The 17,626-nt window shown below is 45.7% G+C and overlaps 1 protein-coding gene across 9 annotated transcripts in view; it reads right to left on the reverse strand.

The window, feature by feature from the left end:
- Positions 1-209: 209 nt before the first annotated feature.
- SLC8A3 (solute carrier family 8 member A3) overlaps positions 210-17,626 on the reverse strand; it is a 153,139-nt gene continuing 135,722 nt past the window's right edge. For 6 of the 9 annotated variants that reach the window (XM_037503592.2, XM_037503596.2, XM_037503595.2 and 3 more), the window contains 5 exons: positions 15,667-15,770; positions 6,753-6,877; positions 6,088-6,187; positions 4,493-4,768; positions 210-2,277 (listed from right to left, as the gene is read on the reverse strand). In XM_037503592.2, the coding sequence (XP_037359489.1) occupies positions 1,901-2,277; positions 4,493-4,768; positions 6,088-6,187; positions 6,753-6,877; positions 15,667-15,770 (982 nt within the window). In that variant the 3' untranslated portion in view covers positions 210-1,900. Of the gene's footprint in view, positions 2,278-3,139; positions 3,261-4,492; positions 4,769-6,087; positions 6,188-6,752; positions 6,878-15,666; positions 15,771-15,931; positions 15,967-17,626 lie in introns of those variants that run through there. The other 3 variants (XM_037503600.2, XM_037503598.2, XM_054691306.1) reach the window with 3 other exon arrangements.

Consider the following 17,626-nt stretch of genomic DNA (forward strand, 5'->3'; position numbering starts at 1 on the left):
ATTTTGACAGGTGGCATTTCCCGGAAGTATTTTTGTGCTTTAAAAATACTGGATCTGGCTCACTGGAATGTGAGATGACAGATGCAAATAGGACATACGAAGGGGAGATAACACCACCCCTCAACCACATCTGCTCCAGAAGCAGCCCAAGCCAGCCTCCTGCACCTTTCCGAATAAAAACAGGGAGCAACAAGCAGCATTTAGAGAGATATAAGTATAGCTTTTATTTTTTTTTTTAAACCAACCCAACATTTCCACTGGCGACTGTCAACATAGCTTATGACATGAGCACTGTTTCTTTTTTAGTCAATTTTTTCTTAAAAAATGTGTTTAAAATTAAACAGGTGTTGCTTTAATTTCCATTTCCCCCTTAAAAAATGTATTAATGTCAATGCAGAAAGCCTAAACATCTGTGGGCAGTTTTGTGATGATTTCATAGGTGTATTTTCGTGTGTGTGTTTTAAAGCCAGGTCCTTTCAAAATTTGTTGGAAAAAAGATCTGTAGGGTATGACTATCTCTTTTCCTATAAACTCAGGCTCCATGGGATTATGGCAATTAAGATACTTCCTCCTGGGGCAAGAAATAGCCCACAGACTGGAAAAAGAGCTTGGTGAGGTTTAAAAACACTCAGGAATGTAGGAAAGATGAATTTCAGTTTCTGTCTTGTGAAAATACCTTCAAATGTGACCTGAGGGTCCAGGAGAGGTGGAAGGTTATCCCTCCTTTTTTTGCTCATAAACCTCTGTGTTTTTATATTACTTCAAGGATTATCATCAGACCGCTTAGAATGGTGCATGAGGAGAGAGAGGAGGTGATGAGGCTGACATTTCTCGGAGCACTGACATTTTAAATAGAATCTTTCCTCTTAAAGATCGTGCTCGTTGGACACTGCTCCTCTCCTGCCTCAGATACGGAGCCAAAGATATCAAGAAGGGCATCTGTGCCTTTTGTCTCCCCAGCTGCCCTCTGCCATGACATACCATTCTTATTTTTGTCCCATGGCCCCCTGTGCAGAGGGCTAAGCATGGACAATGACACAAGGACACACAGGGTTTGAAGGGCTAGGGCAGAGGAAAGAAACATGACTTTGTTTAACCTTGACTTAGACATAAGTATATATTGCTCCCTCTGCCACAAGTCCCCACTGTTCTTTAGCGCCCTGCACGGGTTGCGAACCAACTTCCCCCCAGATGCCACCAGCTCTAAAGACTTCAGAGATAATAAAGAGATGGAGGACAAGACCTTGAAGGAGCCAAAAGACAGCCATTAGCCAGTGTGGGTGGGTGGGGGGCTGTGGATCTGAAATGCATGCCTCTTGCTGTCAGCTCAGACCGAGCCCCTTCACAGCACCTGTGTCACTAACTTCAGAAAGAAAAGACAAAACAGACAACTAACAATGCGCAAAACCCGATGGGAAAATGAAAGCAACCACAATAAAGATCACAAGGAAGAGAACCCCAAACCAGCCACATAGCTAGGACTCCCTGTCACTTCTCGCCAGCTGAGTGAGAGAGCAGTGAGGTATCGCATTGGACAGACTGCAGAAACCCTGCCCCTAAAGAAACAGAAGTCAAGGGACAATCAGAAGGTGGACTCGAAGATGGTGAAAGGGTCTGACCTTTGCTAAGGGGCCAGGGATGTGAGCAGGAGATGACTTGTGACTTGCTGTTGCTGATTGGTATTGAATTAAATACTTTGTGAAGTGGATGTTTCCTCCATTCTGTTTAAGACCCTGCCCTTTCAGTTCACTGCCAGGGCTGGAGTCGGCTGAAGTTCCTGGGGCTCGGGTCCTGACGTGGCCCCTCCAGGGCCCCTCACCCAGGAGAGGTCACAGGTGGGGAAGAGCCCTCCTCTTGGGAGAAGTCCCAGCCTGCCCTGTGCGAGGCCTCCTTCTGTGGCTCAGAATCCCTTGATGTAGCAGTAGGCCTCCAGCGTGGCAAAAAGTATGTAGAGGAGCCACAGGCTCACAAAGAGCCACGTCGTGGCGAGCTTGCAGCCACGAGGCCCACCCAGCTCCCCGCCCAGGTGGGGCCGCCGGCGGTACAGGAGCACGCTGATGCAGACGAACGCAAAGATGGTGAAGAGCGTGACGGAGAAGGCCAGTGTGCCGGCCGACACGTGGAACTCCTGTCCCTGCAGGGCCCAGTAGATGGCAGCCACGGACCAGGCCAGGCCGATGCCCAGGAAGACATTGACGGCATTGCTGCCCGTGACGTTGCCAATGGAGGCGTCTGCATACACGTCCTGGATGGCAGCAGCTTTGCTAGCAAATGTATCTGGAAAAGAACAGACAAACGGGAGCTGGTGAAGACTGAGCTGTGGAGGATCTGCCTTCGAATACATGCAAAAGGCAGCGGGGTCAGTGGGCTGAGCCAAGAAAGGGCGTCAGGGGTTTGGGGGCTACCTCCTACCCCGCACTGTACTTTTAACAAGCTGTGTGGCCTTGGACAAGTCACATCACTTCTCTGGACTTCCCACCTTCATCTGACAGTCTGAAAGATTCCTGAGGGCCTTGCTGATTCTGATATTTTACCGAGCTGGTGTATTGCCTACTTTTTCAGTAAGGGGAGTCTGCTCTCCCATGATCTCTCTCCAGGGAACTTTAAAAAGCTGCTTACAATAGATACCTGGTTGCAACTGTTATGTGGGACATTTATACACTTAACTTGGACAGTTATTGTGCAATACCTAGGGGCTCAGTGCTGTGCCAGGTGCTGGATTGATAGGGACAGACATGAGGGGTGAGCACAGACTTGGGGAACACAGGACTCTGCCTTTGCAGGGTCTCGCAGGATGTTTGACTTTAGATAAAGGATTGTCAGGGGCCTCTAGCCCAACATATTATTCAATAGGTAAGGAAAATAAAGGCTAGGGACTCTCCCCGAGGTTAGCTAAGAAGTTAGCAAGAGCCATTCCATACCATCACCGTGCATCCAGTGAGCTTCGACCAAGGCCCCTAAATCAGCTGAGTGGCCCACGGCATAGCTCTTTACCAGCCCCCAATGCAGCCAGCTGTTCTCTGGAGCACCACAGGGCTTGGAAGTGCCCCAAGCCATTTCCCTGTCCATCTTGTCTGAGCTCGCCTCCTTGTTGCCAGGTTTCACAGACAGATCTCCCAGAGAAAAACTCTTACCTTTCCTTGCCTATGACCTTGCTTTGCTTTTTCCTTTTTGCCTCTGAGCCTCTGCAATTTCTTGCCACGTCTGTTCCTTTTTCCCATATCTGATCTTTCCCTCTGATTGTTCAGGTCCCCCAAGGCCTGAGAACAGAGATCACTGGGCATTTCTTCCACAAAACCTTCCCTGGGCCATCTACCTAAGTTCCTACCACCAAGAGTCAGTAGCCAAACCTCTCACATCGCCCACACACACAGATCATCCCACTGGTCTGTGCTGGGGTTTGGGGCAGAGTGTAATGTGGACTCAGATGCTCCCTGGAGGACACCAGCTCTTGGTCCAGATAGCAGTCCTGAGTGAGAAGCTAAGCTTCCTGCAGGAGGATGCTCTGCTTCTCCCCATGGCAACTGGAGGCCCGCTCAGGCACCCTGGAGACAACCGAACTAAGGAAGGAACCTGAGGGAATGCGGTTCTCTCATCTACTAGCTGCTACTTGTCCTCCCAGCCCAGCTGACATACGGCCTCCCTTGGAAGCCATCCCTGACTCGGCCGGGCTCAGGTGCCCTGTTTCGTATGCACGCAGCATCTGTACTTTTTCCTCTTGGAACTTATGAGATGATTTTAATTACAGTAATTGAGAGTGGTCTCCTTCATTAGGTTATAAGCTCCACATGGAGAGGGAAGCCTATCTGTGTTACCTCCAGCAACAAGCACAAGAATGTAATGGGCGTGGTAAATGTTAGTCTAGTGCATGAAGAAGCATACTCCTGTTGCTGTTTGACTCTCGTGTTCATATGGGAAAAAAAATATGTAATTAATCACATGACAGGACAAGAACTCACTAAGCTTCCTTTGCCTGTCCTTCTGGAAAATACTTTGTATTCACAGGTGTCCTGAGCAGAGAAAGCCAAGAATGCGTGGGGCCATTTCTACTGGGGAATCTTCAAATGGGCTAATCTTTTAACCTTCCAGAGACTGCCAGAAGGAAACAGAAGGAGAGCAATATCTATATTCTCTGAATTACATAATTTGTGTTCCATTTGTATAATGTGGAGGTTAAGAAATTGGGCAACTTGGCCAGGTAATGTAACCTGTGTGGGCCTCAGTTTCCTTATCTGTCAAGTAGGATAATAAGTATCTCTATAAAAAGGATTTGGGTGAGCATGACAGGGATAAACTTGTAAATTGCTTAGCATGCCCAGTGCCTGGCACATCAGAAGGGCTCAATAAATGTTAACCATCATTAGTAATATCATCATTAATCCCTTTGCTTGACTTTTGTGCACCTTAAGGACAGAGATTGTAAAGCTCACATCTGAGGTAGTGAGGAAGCTAATAAAGTCAAATGCAGAACCCGAGCAACCCTCGCTCTCACCTGGCACAGAGGTGCCAAATGCCACGAAAACAACAGCTGTGACTGAGTCTTTGAGGCCAATGGTGCAGCCGAAGTGGGAGGCCAGGTCGCCGATGATGGCTGTGAGCATGCCGATGATGAGAATGGAGACGACAAAGCAGGCCCACCCATGGCAGTACTCTGTGGGGGGCACGCAGGCAAACAGCACCTTCCAGAAGACTGTCAGGAAGTGCATGACGTAGTCAAAGCAGGATGGCAGCCTCTCTTCACCAGACTCATCCTCATCCTCATCTCCTGCTGCAGGCAAGATAAACAGGCCCCAGAAAGGGAGAGAGATCAGATCCTCCTCCATGAGAAAGTCAAGTCCAGTGCATATCATGAGCATCATCAGTTGGAATGCCAGGACGTGCAGATCAAGGGGTGGGCAGGAACAGTTGGGAAGTGGGAAACCAGTTGGTTGTCCCATTGGTCAATCTAAATGCAGGACACTCAGGGACAGTGGGAGAGAGAGGGCAGGGAATAAGGAAGAAAAAAGAGGAAAAGACCAAGAGATAGGACAGGGAAACTTGAGAAGGACAAGGTCACAGGAGAAAGAAGAGGACGGAGCAGGTTGCATTTGGTTGCTTAGGCGAAGAAAAGCAAAAATCAGTTGCATGTCCTCTTTTCCCTGGATGCCAGTGGAGCTCCCACTCAGCTTTCCTGATACGATTGTTGCAATAACCTGTGGTTCTGGTCACTATCTAGTCCCAGAGAGACAGGTGTCCTTCCAGATCATGGGGATGTACCAGAGAGCGAGAGCCACTCTCTACATACCCCTGGGACAGAGCAGGGATGGGCCCCATTTGTCCATTTCTGGAAATGTGGGCAGAAATGCCCATGCAGCAGTCCAGGAGAGGAGGGTCTGCTGAGGCACCTGGCATCTTGTCAAGGGCAACCTGTGCTTTGACACACGTGGTGAAAGCTGGGCTTAGAAAGGGCAGGAATCACAATGCTTGGGTTCCACGGCAGTTTTGCCACAAAGAGAACCTGCAATTTGGGAATAACTCACCTCTTGTTTCTGAATCTCAGTTCCCTCATTTGAAAAAGGAGGGGGTTAGATTCTGTGGCCTATGTTCTATTTATTGTCTCTTTAAGGGCAAAGTAAGGTCATCAGAGGGGGAAGTGGGAGCATCTGAAGCAGACGAAGTGAAAAGTGGGGCAGCAGTGGCATCAGCCCTCTCTTCCTGGCTGTACTTTTTCTCTGACCCTGGGGGATATAACTCTGTGGGTTGCTATGACAACAAAGCCTCAGGAAAGGAGACAAGGCAGGAATTCTCAGCAGTGAAAGGAGGCCTTGGTGATGCTGAGAGGTAGTGGTGGTGGAGAGACCCTTCCAGCACATTCCAACACAGCTGTAGCCTCTGGGTTACACCTGCTGTGCTTGGGTCACCAGTAAGGGAACCCATCAGTAAATGCTGAAAAAGAGGTTTGGAATTATCCAGGGTGGAGGTATGTCAGCTGGGAAGACTGGACCACAGGCTTTCCCAGAAACTGGTGGACTGTTGATGTGGCTGTTCTATCTCATGTGTTGCCCGCTTCTCCCCACATGGCCTGTGACCATCTGGAGCGCCTCCTACCTGCACTAACAGTGATGGCCTCCATGAACTGGTCCCTCCAGGAATGGGTGCCCACGACTAAGGCCAGGTTTGTCTTCTTGATCAGTTTGTCCACTGTACTCTGTCAGGGAGATAAAACTTGGAAACATGAGGTTAGAATGCTCAGAACGTTAGGGATTTGGTACTTTCATTCAAGGGAATGAAAGATGTCCTGCATTCCAGGGGATTCCATGAGGATTTTGAAAGTTACGCAAGGACTCGCCTTAGGTATTATCTTCTGAGGCAAACTGTCAAATTTTCCTTTGCTTTGATTGTGACTGCTGACATTGGATATTTAGAGTAATGCAATAGAGAACAATGGTAATGATATTAATAAACCTTGCCCTGGAGTAGTGAATTTTAGTATCTTTGTTCAAAAAACATCGCAGTTGTGATGCTCTATCTAGGGGCTTCACAGTCCACTTAGTCCATATGCCATGTATGTTCCCTCACAATGGTCTTAGGATACAAATGGCCAACTCTATTCTCTCCATGTTACAAAAGGGCAGGCTATGACTAGGGTGGGACAGTTATTTGTTTTAGTTCCAACTTCACATAATCAGTGGTTAAACTGGATAAAAACTCCAGGTCTTCTACCTCCCACCCCATTACTTTATTACTCAATTAGACCTCACTTATGACCTGACCTTGAACTCATAGGACTCTTCAATGATGACCTCTAGTTTGGGATGTTCACCCAATATTGGCTTTCCCATTTCTGCTATCCTCTTGGCTTCCTCTTCCTCCACAGTCAGTTTCCTGTCTGTCACCTCTGCAACAAAACAAAATCAGACTCATCTTAGCACATTCTCCAGTCCTTAGAAGTCTAAAGCTCAAAGTATTGGGCATGGGCAGTGGACACAAAACAAACAGCTCTTGGGGATGGGCATTATGTGTATTTCCAATGCCTTTTTTTTCTATAAAGTGCTTTACGACCTTCAGATCATAAACAGGGTTCCTTGCAGACCTAGGAGAAGTATTGCTCTTTCCATTTTATACCTGGATGGGCAATCTGACCCAAAGATCATCTGAGAAATAGCATCAAGTGAAGTCCCCAAGTGAAGTCATTTGGTGAGATGTTGGAAAGATGGGAACAAAAGTCAAATCTCTTAACCTTTAATTATTTTGAACTCTTAATTAAGTTGAACTTGACTGTTCAACTATTTAATCCAAAGAAAATGTCTACTGGTATATGTTAATATCTGTTTCTAACACTGTGGCTCTATCCCCTCTATAAAGGAGTAAAGGGGAATAGCTATATTTCATACAATGAGAAACTTGGAAGATTTCCCAAAAGAGCTCCGTGACTTTCTAATGAAAGAGCCCCAGGATTTCTATAGGAATGAGGCACATTTCTTCAGGAACATGGATTTTTGTTCAAAAACAAAGCAAAGCAAACTTTCTTCTGAAGCATTCCCTGTGTTGTTCAGCATCTCGACTCATTGACCATGTTGTTCCTTCTCATGTTGAAATGTTAGAAATTTTTTCCACTTCAGCTGGTGAGTCCATTTCAAGAGCGCTTCACCATGAGGACATGTTTTCTGGATTAGAGTGAAATAGAGATTGAATCTTTTTTATTCCCCTTTGATTAGAAAATTGCCCTTGGCAGTCTGTTTCTTTCAGAGCTCATTTAAACATCTTTCCATCCAAGTCCACATTCTTACATGCAATTAATTCTTTTATTTGGATCCTTAATTGCTTTTATTCCACACAGTGAATCTCCTAAGGGAATCCTTTAGTCCTTGAATAATCTAAGACAAAATGGGTTGGAGACCAAGAAGACTTTTTTTGCTATCTTGGGAATTGGTGAAGCATAGGAAGGAGTGAGACTCAAGTTCTTGAGGATGAAAGGAACTTATTGAAAATATTGTTAGCCAAACATATGAGTTACCAAGCAGAGAGCTTATTAAATATAAGGATTTCTTAAGTTGTCCTGAGTGAAGATAGTAAGAGGGTATGTAGAAGACTCCTTTCTGAGCTTCCTGTTTTACTCAGTGCTTCTGGCAGCAAAAAGAGGCAATTTGCAACTGTTTGGGAGCTGTCCATGGTGCTGTCTTCCCTCATGCTGGTGACCGCTTTTGGAAACAATTATTTCTCAAGGATATATGTCCTGTATATTTCTAAGCCAGTAGTCACCCTCTAGCAGCCTGAGTTAATTTAACCTATTGATTCTGAGTCTCTTGTTAGTTAATTCTGAAGGTAAATCTGCTATGTCCAGGGTTCTGACTCTGAAGTCAGTGATTGTAGAGGCCTGGGAAAAGGACTTTGAAAAAGATATATTCCCTAAAGGCATGATGCTCTTTCCCCAGACTTGCAGGTTTTGGCACCAATTCACAATGCCTACCTTGGCAGTGACGGTATAAATCCATTCCTCTCTGCCCAGTTCCCCCATGTCATACTTTACATGTGCCACAAGAACTTTTATACCAGTATAATAAACTCTCCAGTGACACATGAATGTACCTGTTCTAACCTCTTGTATAGCTATCAATCTAGCACTATATCCATATGGCAGGATATTGATCTACTTACTGACCTGTCCACCCCTGTAGTGACAGTCAGTTTTTCGATCTAGCTTTCTGCAAAATTTCTTTGACAAATAGCCACCTCTCTACCTTTTGATTTCCCACAGACTCACAGAGGAACTCCATATATGGTTGTAAATTGATTGATTCACATGCCTCGAAATCAACTCTTATTTAGTGTCTTGGTTTGTAGTAATTTCTGCCTTTTTCTATTTTTGTAATGATGATGACTTTACATTCAAATTAAGTTAATTTCTTGAGAGAGTGATGTCTCAAACCTAAAAGACCACAGTGATTTTCATCACTTGTTTATGTCATGTTTCAGAATTTTAAGCAAAGAAAATATATGACAGATGATCTTGATATTCAGAGCAACTAAGCAAACTCTCAAATTTAGGAATAGAAGGTGAGAGGAGGGAAAGAAAGGGAAAGAGAATAGGAATAGGATGGAAGATTGAACAAACATTGGAAGAACAAAGAACTTGCCAGGACAGACAAGAATAGCTTGCCATGAATGCTCTGCAGACATCCTCAGGAAAAAGTGGGGCAATGCAGCCAAGGCTTCCACTCCCAGATCCCTGAGCTTGATGGTGCAGCTCAGAATGAACATTTACTCTCCATCTTTCACCACCAGGAATTGTTAATTACATTTACCTGTCCACCCAGGAAAATTTGAACAAGGACTTGAAATTTCCAGTGAGTTCAAATTCTAATCAAAGTTCCCTAAATTAAAAATTTACAGATAAAAATATAGGACATGAACCTTCATTTCCTATTTTAACTTCTACTGGTATTTGTGCAAATATGTTAGATGTATAAGGAAAGTATAGTACAAATCACTACCTTTGTTGCATGTATGTGAGTAGTTGGTGGGGAAGGGTAGAGGCAGGAGTTGCAACAAAGAAGCCCAGAGAACTTCTCTGGGAAATAATATCCCAGAGAAATAATATCCAGTGCTCTGACACAATACCCTGGGAGAATGGTGGCATACAGGGGGTTGGGGTAGTCTTTACCCTATTGGTAAAAGAAGGAAGCCAGAGGCCAAGGAAGCATAAAGCTTTTTTTTTTTTTTTACCCCAGAAAGGAAATATAGAGGAGTTTACCCATATCTTTTGTTTAAGGTTCCAAAGAGACAATTGTTCTTGCTATACATGCATTTATTCCTTCTTAAGCCCAAGGTGTAGCCTGTAGGTGACTCTAACTACCAATGCATTCTATAAGATGTTTTGCCTCTTAAATGAGCTTACTTAAAAAAAATCATGTTCAAAGAACTAATGAAACATAAAATTTTCTTTTGAAATATACTGACATGTCTTATATAGCTCACTCTGCCCATACTAAGATTTGTAGCATTACTGGGAATGCTGGGAATGCATTCCTCACTCTCTGCTCATAAGTGGGATGGTATCAATATTTATGATCAGATTCATGGGTGTAAGCATACTATTAAGATAGGCATTTGTCCTAAGACAAGATCAAGATTCTGCATGAGAATCTTCACAAAATAAATTCTCTATGATTTCTATTTCTAGTCAGATAATTGCCACTACTCTCATAGTATTGTAATTCTTCTTGTTATTCATGGCACATCTGACTTCAAGGATCAATGACAAAGGATCCAAAGTTCTAGCAATTTAGGTCTCAGCTGTGATGAGATGGAAGATCTCCAGGATCAGTAAAATTCCAGATTCTTAAAAAATTGCATTTCATGTCTCATAGCAGCTGATTATTTTTCCCTGGAGATCAAGTCTTTTCTTTGAAATCCCATCATGATTTTATTAGGAGATTCAGCTAACTCTCATCTTCTCTTACCCCTCAACATGAAAGCACTGATGAATTAAGATTCAGGAGAAGCCTATGATCCACCATCTCTTTGGTAAGAGTCATTTCTCTTCCTGGTCCCAGAGAGAACAGCTTTGCCTTTACTCACACCTATTGATAGAAATGATGCTCAAGGAATTGTCTACTTCCCCAAGGTTACTTTAAATGGGAAAATCAACCTCTCAGTCCTGGGAAGAACTCAGATTAACTCAAGTCCATGATTCCAATTAAGTAAGTCAAAGGACATTGGTCTTAAGCTAACTGATAGCACTGGCAAAGTAGAAAAGAGGGGCAAGACACCTCTTACCTGGAGACAACAGGAGCGCTGTTTGCAAATGGGTACCAGACAAGGGGAACAAAGAAAAGGAAAGAGCATTAAGGTCCCATCTTGAAAGTATCCTCAGGATTTGGGGGTACTGGCAGCCTCAGGAAAGCAGTGAGCTTAGTAGGTGAGAGCTCTGCAGTCACATGCAAAAGGCAGCACTTGAAGCAGGCACAGCAGCATCAGCAGCAAGAGGTATGAGCCACTGGAGAGGCTGTCAAGTTCCAGAGCCCTGTAGCTATTTTTTCCCCTATAACTTCCCTGCAATTCTGAGAGCTAGGGACACAGAAACTTAGGGAACCAAGTGGATGAAGCAGAGACAGACTTGGTCATCTGTGATTTTCTAGGGGATCAAGTTATCACATCTGTTCAGTAAAGGAGTGAGAATCCAGTTACCATACAAATTGGAAGAGTTGTAACCATGTAAGAGTATCTGGCTTCTCAGTAGAAAACATGAATGGTGCTTGAATAGGTGCTCAGGTGGAGGAGGTAATGGCATACAAGAGTGTGACGGTACCCAGTTACGTCTTCCATCCCTAACCTCATAATCAGATCCTACTCAGCTTCCCAGTGCTCATAACATTTCCATGGCCACAAATAGCTTTCGAGCTACCATGCTGGCCAGACTTTGAGTTCCCCTGAAAGAATGAATGAGTGAAAAGTTAAGTCCTGCAGGATGTCTTTCTTGGATGGTTTATCTTTTTATAGATATAACTTGGAGGTCAGTGTCATGAACTCCTACCCTTCTACCATTTTCCATCACCTGTGCCTAGCAAAATCATTTTAATAGTAGGTGTTCAATAAAGGTCTGTTTTTTGCTACCTACTTTGGCGATAATATTTTTCATAGCTCCTTTAGTGCTGCATCTCTGGATGGTGGTCTCTTTGTTCCAGAGAAGACTGACTGACTTGGAGTCCAGATAATCTGGGCCAGAGAGGTTCTCACATCAAAAGCTGTACGTAGATGGGAGATGCCAAATACAAGGCCCTACATGGAATGGGGCTCTGATGTATCCAACATAGCTTGTCCCTAGTTCCTGAATCTGTACTTATGCTAAGCTCTCTTAGATTTCAAGGCCTCCCCCGAGAAAAATCCTGTGACACACCACATTCTTATCTCAGTGGCATCTTTGTACAGCCTCTCACTCCTTGGCTTTTGTGGAAACATCCTGCCACATGCTCTTCATGCAGCTGGTGAATTATGGAGGTGCTTAGGAAAGAGATGGGGTCAGGGGAGATTATGAATGTGTTTCTTCTAAAAATCTCTAGGAAAGCAACTCAAGCATGTAATCCATAGTCCATATTAACAGTCACTGAAGACATGTGGATCCAGAATCCTGATGGTCTATAAGAAGAGCAAACAGCAGTTGACTGCTTCTGTTATCTCCTGTACGGAATTCCATGGCATAAGGGATCAACGAATCTCCTTATTACACTGAGATAGATGATGGATGGATGGGTGGATGGATAGATAGATAGATAAATAGATAGATAGAGCAAAAGAGTGTTCATTCTGCTCCTTCCATGGATCTGCACAGAAGCATCCCTCTTGGCCTACAAGTTCCAGTGCAAACCAGAGATTTGAACACATCAGTATACCCAGGTATGCCAACTTTGAGTTTGGGCAACACTTCCAAAAAGGCCCCTGTTGCCCTGGTTTTCATGCAGACATCCCTGCCAACACCAGTATCATCCCCAGCATGGCTCTTGGGCATTTCATCCTTCTTTGGTCATTGTCTACATAAACCTGAGACTTTCACCTGGCTGCTATAGTTGGTCAGTCAGTGGATCCAGGTCGGCCAACTTTGAATAACATGATACCTTGAGGATGATTTTTTCCTGCTGCTTCTGCTGAGAGAAGTTGGAGCTGAATTTCCCTGTACGGATCCCCAGGGCCGGCTGAGAGTCATTTATGCCTGTTCCAACACCCAGAGACAAATAGGAACCAGTACAGCTCCAAGGGTAGTCAGAAGTACCTGGATTAGTTTGTCAGGGTGAAACCATGAGAAAAGGCAAAGGCAGGCCCCATTCCTGGGGGAGGGAGCTTTCCTTCCCCACCTGAGAACTCCAGTGTACAGGCCCAGGCTGAGGCTCAACAGCCTTGACTGTGCTGCTCAGTGTTGCTCTCAAAATTCTGCTCTGGATTCCAACTCTTGCTCCACTCCAGGGCAACATGGTTTCCACTCATCCTTCCATTCCCAGGCCCCAGCTTGTCAGAGTATTTGTCTTACCGCAGAAGTCTGGTTTGTTTGCCAAGAAGCAAATATCCTACTTCAAATCCTGTCTTTACTTATTGTTTTTTTGCAATGCAATTGTCATTTTTGACCATGCAGAGCCGATGCTGTTTGGAATGCCTGAGACTCTCCTATGCAGCAGTGATAATGAAAAGCAATTTCCACTGTGCTGTGTCTCACTCTGAGAACAGCAGGCAATTCTTGAGATCTGGATGGGTTTTCATTTGATTCTGAGTCTAGACAATCAAGTTTTATGACCTTTCACCTTATGGCCTCAAGCTAAAATTTGGGAAGAACTGAAGAAATGAAAAATTAACACTATAGACAATAGACCAGAAGGACAGGAAAATGGAAAACTTCCTATTGGTACCTTCCATCTTGGTTTCTTGGTCCCTGGGACCATCTGAGGGCAATTCACACCTATAGCTTGATGAAATACTGAACTTCTCACCTATAGACTTGGCTCTACCAGGCTTGGTTGATTTCTCTTTGGACAAAGAATCTAGTGCAAAAAAGCAGTCCACATGGGCAGTAGCCACAGGCTTTCATGTTGGCCTAGTTTCTTGAAGAGCACAAAGTTTATGTTAGGTCTCTGCCCTTCTGTTAACGGGGCTTGTCAGGAGGCCAGAAAAGGGAGCTTCTTTACAGGTAGAATAATTCATGGGTGGACAGCCAGCCATTCTTCTTACCCGGAGCCACTGCTTCCTTTCCCTGTATGATCCTTCCAGTTGCTTTCATTTGCACCTATGGAGCTGGGACTTGGAAAGTCATGAAGCTGGATTACAATGGCCTCTGCTGTCTGTGACACTAGAATCATGAATATATGGAGTAATTGCACAAAGGGAAGTGGGGATGAAACAGGGTAAGTTTTGAAACAACTTCAGAGAATATTCTCAGTAGCAGAAACTAGAGGATTGGCTGGAGTAAAATCTGGGAAGTAATGGAACCAGAACTTTTCTCTTTCTTCTAGGCTGTCAGGAAGGCTCATCTTACAGGGTGGCCAAGAATTGGATGAGACGTGGAAGACTAGAGAAGGCTTCGTCCCATAGATGTGCCCAAACTGGTGTGGGCACAGAACGGCTCAGTCGTGCAGAGAGTCCCCAGGAGATAATAAGAACTGATGAATCATGAGTCTGAGAAGACCTGTCAACGCGCCTTTGGGAGCGTAGTTGCCGAATCTCTTCCATTGCTTTGTCCTTGAGTGAGAGACTCAGAAAGCTCTTGGTCACGTGAATATGAAGTAGTGGCAGAATTATCGACCCTTTAGTCAACAGTTCCATCTTTCGTGAGCTCCCAAGAGAATCCCTCTCCTGAAGGGGAGTGTGAATATCCTTTTTTTTTCCCAAGAGTGCTCCTACTCCTACTTGTATTCCTGCAATGCTCTCAAAGAAGTGGCTTCCAATCATTTTCTTCCAGGAAAGACCTCTTTCCTTACGTTTACCCTGGCCACGACATGATCAGTCCGCTAGGCGTGGAGCCCGTAGGTATTCCGATGCATGTCCTGAAGAAAGGCCATCTCTCTGGTGTGAAAGAAGGGTTATCTTGGGATCTGGGTGAAACGCTCATTTGCAGATACCAAGCCAAGGCATCTTCCATGAGTCATCCAACACCTGTTTCTCAGGGATCAACACCAATACCACCATTTTGAGTCCTGCTCCTGTTGGAAATCCCACCAGTGGGTACTCTGGTCCTGCCCAGAGCCAGGTCTGTTCCAGGACCTCTGTCTAGGGAGATCTTCGTTCCTGGAATTTCCTTCCTTTTGAAGACTTAATTTTCTGCATGAGGGGGCTGCACTATCCCACATTAGCCTCCATAAAATCCCCTACCTGGGGCTAGGAACAGCGTTAAAATGGGCTGGGATGGCGGGGGGGGGGGGGGGGGGAGGACAAGGAGGAAGATTAGCTCGGATTCCAGATTATACACTCTCTTAGAAACCAGCTTCCTTTTAGAAACTGTGCCTCTGACAATTGATACACTGTTCCATACCTCGGTGCACCCAATTGTGAAACAGCCAAACAGAACACTTACCTCCAGGAAGGGCAGAGGGGCCTATGGGTCACTCTGCAAGTAAATAACCTGCCAAGCACTCCACAAAGGCTGCAGGTTATGGAATGCAGCAGGAAAACGTCAAAGCAACATTGCAACACGGGTCCCAGCACCCCCTACCCCCACCCCCATTCAATCCAGGCTAGAGAGGAGGGGTGGGTGGGGGGAAGGCAGGGGAGGGGTCCAGGCATGCATCGAATCACATTCCTTTTTTTTCTTCTCCCCACCCACCAGAGTTTCCACATTTACAGGTCGGGGAGTATGTCTGCGGGCTGTGGGGGGACAGTGCCGGGGAGAGGTAATCGGGTAAGTGGACCCCAAGGCAGAAGTATCTCATTAGGGTAACGAGGAGTGGGGGTTGCACGGCTTCCCTGAAGGTAAGAAAGGAGGACTTGGAAATAAGCTAAGGCTACTAAGGCAGAGATGATACCGAAACAGGGTGAGAGCGAGAATACAGGAGGGAAAAAGAATAAAAAAAGTCCATTGGTCAAAAGGAAGAAGGAGGAAAAAAAGGGTAGAAACGGGGAAGAAATAATATAGCTGTTTTTGTTACTACTTTTCAGTTTAATTTTTTTCTTTTTGTTTTTGCTTTTTTTTTTTTAAGAATCTCACACCTGATATTCCACGTTCCATCCATTTCGGCTCACCAAGGGCAATGAAGAAATTCTCTTGCCTTTCGTATTCCTCCTCATCTACTATTTTAACCCTTACGGTTTTCCTGTAGGGACAACAAGAGAGAGAATGTGTCGACGGGGTGGGAAGGTTGGTCGGTCGCTTGGAGCACAGCGTTTAGAGTCACTCCCCGTCACTCTCGGCACATGCAGCCTGGGCCCGCCGCGCGGCTTTTGACGGGGCTGGGGAGGCCTGGGTTGTTCTTACATAAAAAATGGTCTAAGTCTCCTTGGTCATGGTTGTCCTTAGGGGGAGAGGGAAGGGGATCGGGAGGCGAGGACAAGTGGGCAAAGGAGGGAGACGGGGGAGTGGAAGCACAGAGGGCTGGGGTGGGGGAAGAGTCGGTTAGAACCTGCTGGTGGTTAGTGAACGAGTTGGCAGCACATTCCACTGGGTGTCACGTGGTAACTGGCATTTCTTTGGGGGCAGCAGGCAGCAGCCCAGGGGCCCTTCACAACAGAAAATAGGTCAACAGCCTCTAGCTAGGGGCTTGGTTCCCTCCTTAGCACCCATCCATACCCACATCTGTGTGAGCCTCCTAATACTTTTGAAAGCATTTTTTGAGGAAGGGAAAGGAGAGAGAGAGAGAGAGAGAGAGAGAGAGAGAGAGAGAGAGAGAGAGAGAGAGAGGAGAGAGAGAGAGAGAGAGAGAGAGAGGAGAGAGAGAGAGAGAGAGCGCGCTATTATCTTTCTCATTCTTTATCTCCTGGGGCTTTGTTTCTGACAACTAAAATACATATGTATTAACCAGAGTGGCGATAGGACGCTTATACTTACAGCTGGTAAACTCCTAGGGCAGGGTGAAGAAAAGGATGTAAATCACTCAATTCTAACTCAGCTTTGGGCTGCTGTCACTCAGCTGTGATGGCCCAAGGTTTGCTTCTTTAAATGCTGATTATCAGGGGTTCAGGGACAGGAGGTTTCTGTTCACTTCTGGGCACCTCAGGAAAGCATCACGTCTTTGAAAAGCAAGTCATTCAGGGAAGCAACGGTTCCTTGAAAGTCACTCCCTACCAAAGACTGGCACGAGGCTGGCCCGGCCAGTGCGGAAGTTGCCATGTGGGCCTGAATCCCCTTCCGCAGCTCCTCCTGGTCCTTCATGGAACCACAGTGGGATTGGTGGGTTCTAGTACACAACCCTGATTGTTATTTCCTGGGGTTTTAATTTTTAGCCTCAGACATAAATGCTCTCTAAAGGGCAAACAGTAGCTGCAAGTGTTTCCTCAGAGCCCCTGATGGACCTGCCCCTGTGAGGACAGGCTCGGCCTTGCCGTTGATAAAGTGGAAGATCCACCTGAGTGGGTCATGGGGCACAGGACTGCAGGTGTGTGTGTGGTGTGTGCTGTGTGTTTGGTGTGTGTTCTACGCTGTGTGTAGTGTGTGTGTGGTGTGTTTTGTGTGTGTGTTACAAGTACATTTTTGCTCACCTTTTGGGTACTTTCTGAGACTCTTTTCATACCTTGTTCAGTGGGAAAAAAGACGAAGTTCACTGACTGTCAAGCTTTTACTTCCTAGGTCCTAGATGTGGTATCCTAAGGCTATCTATGAGATGTGGACCTGGCCTGTTTTTCCACCTCAAGGAAACCTGCTGTGGGAAAGGAATGAGATTTTTTTTGTGGCCAAGTGCATGACTGGGAGGGGGTGGCGGACAATTCTGTCAAGGAGGGAACACTGCCCCCAGCACTGGCAGCTCCCTTCTGAGGAGCAGGTCTGTCCAAGAAAGGATTTTCTGGCTTGCCTGTTGGAGGCCTGGGGTGTATGGGATCATTTAAGGCAAAGGCTCCATCTACTCTGAGAAATTCTGTGACCTTCTGGAGAATCTCCTGCACAAGTCAGAATCCACTTCCCACTACTCTATCTGCCTCCACCCCTAGACTGTCTTCCCAGGGAAACCAGAGAATG

Source organism: Talpa occidentalis, unplaced genomic scaffold, assembly GCF_014898055.3.
Source record: "Talpa occidentalis isolate TD23 unplaced genomic scaffold, MPIMG_talOcc4v2.1 talOcc4.11, whole genome shotgun sequence".
Classification (NCBI taxonomy): domain Eukaryota; kingdom Metazoa; phylum Chordata; class Mammalia; order Eulipotyphla; family Talpidae; genus Talpa; species Talpa occidentalis.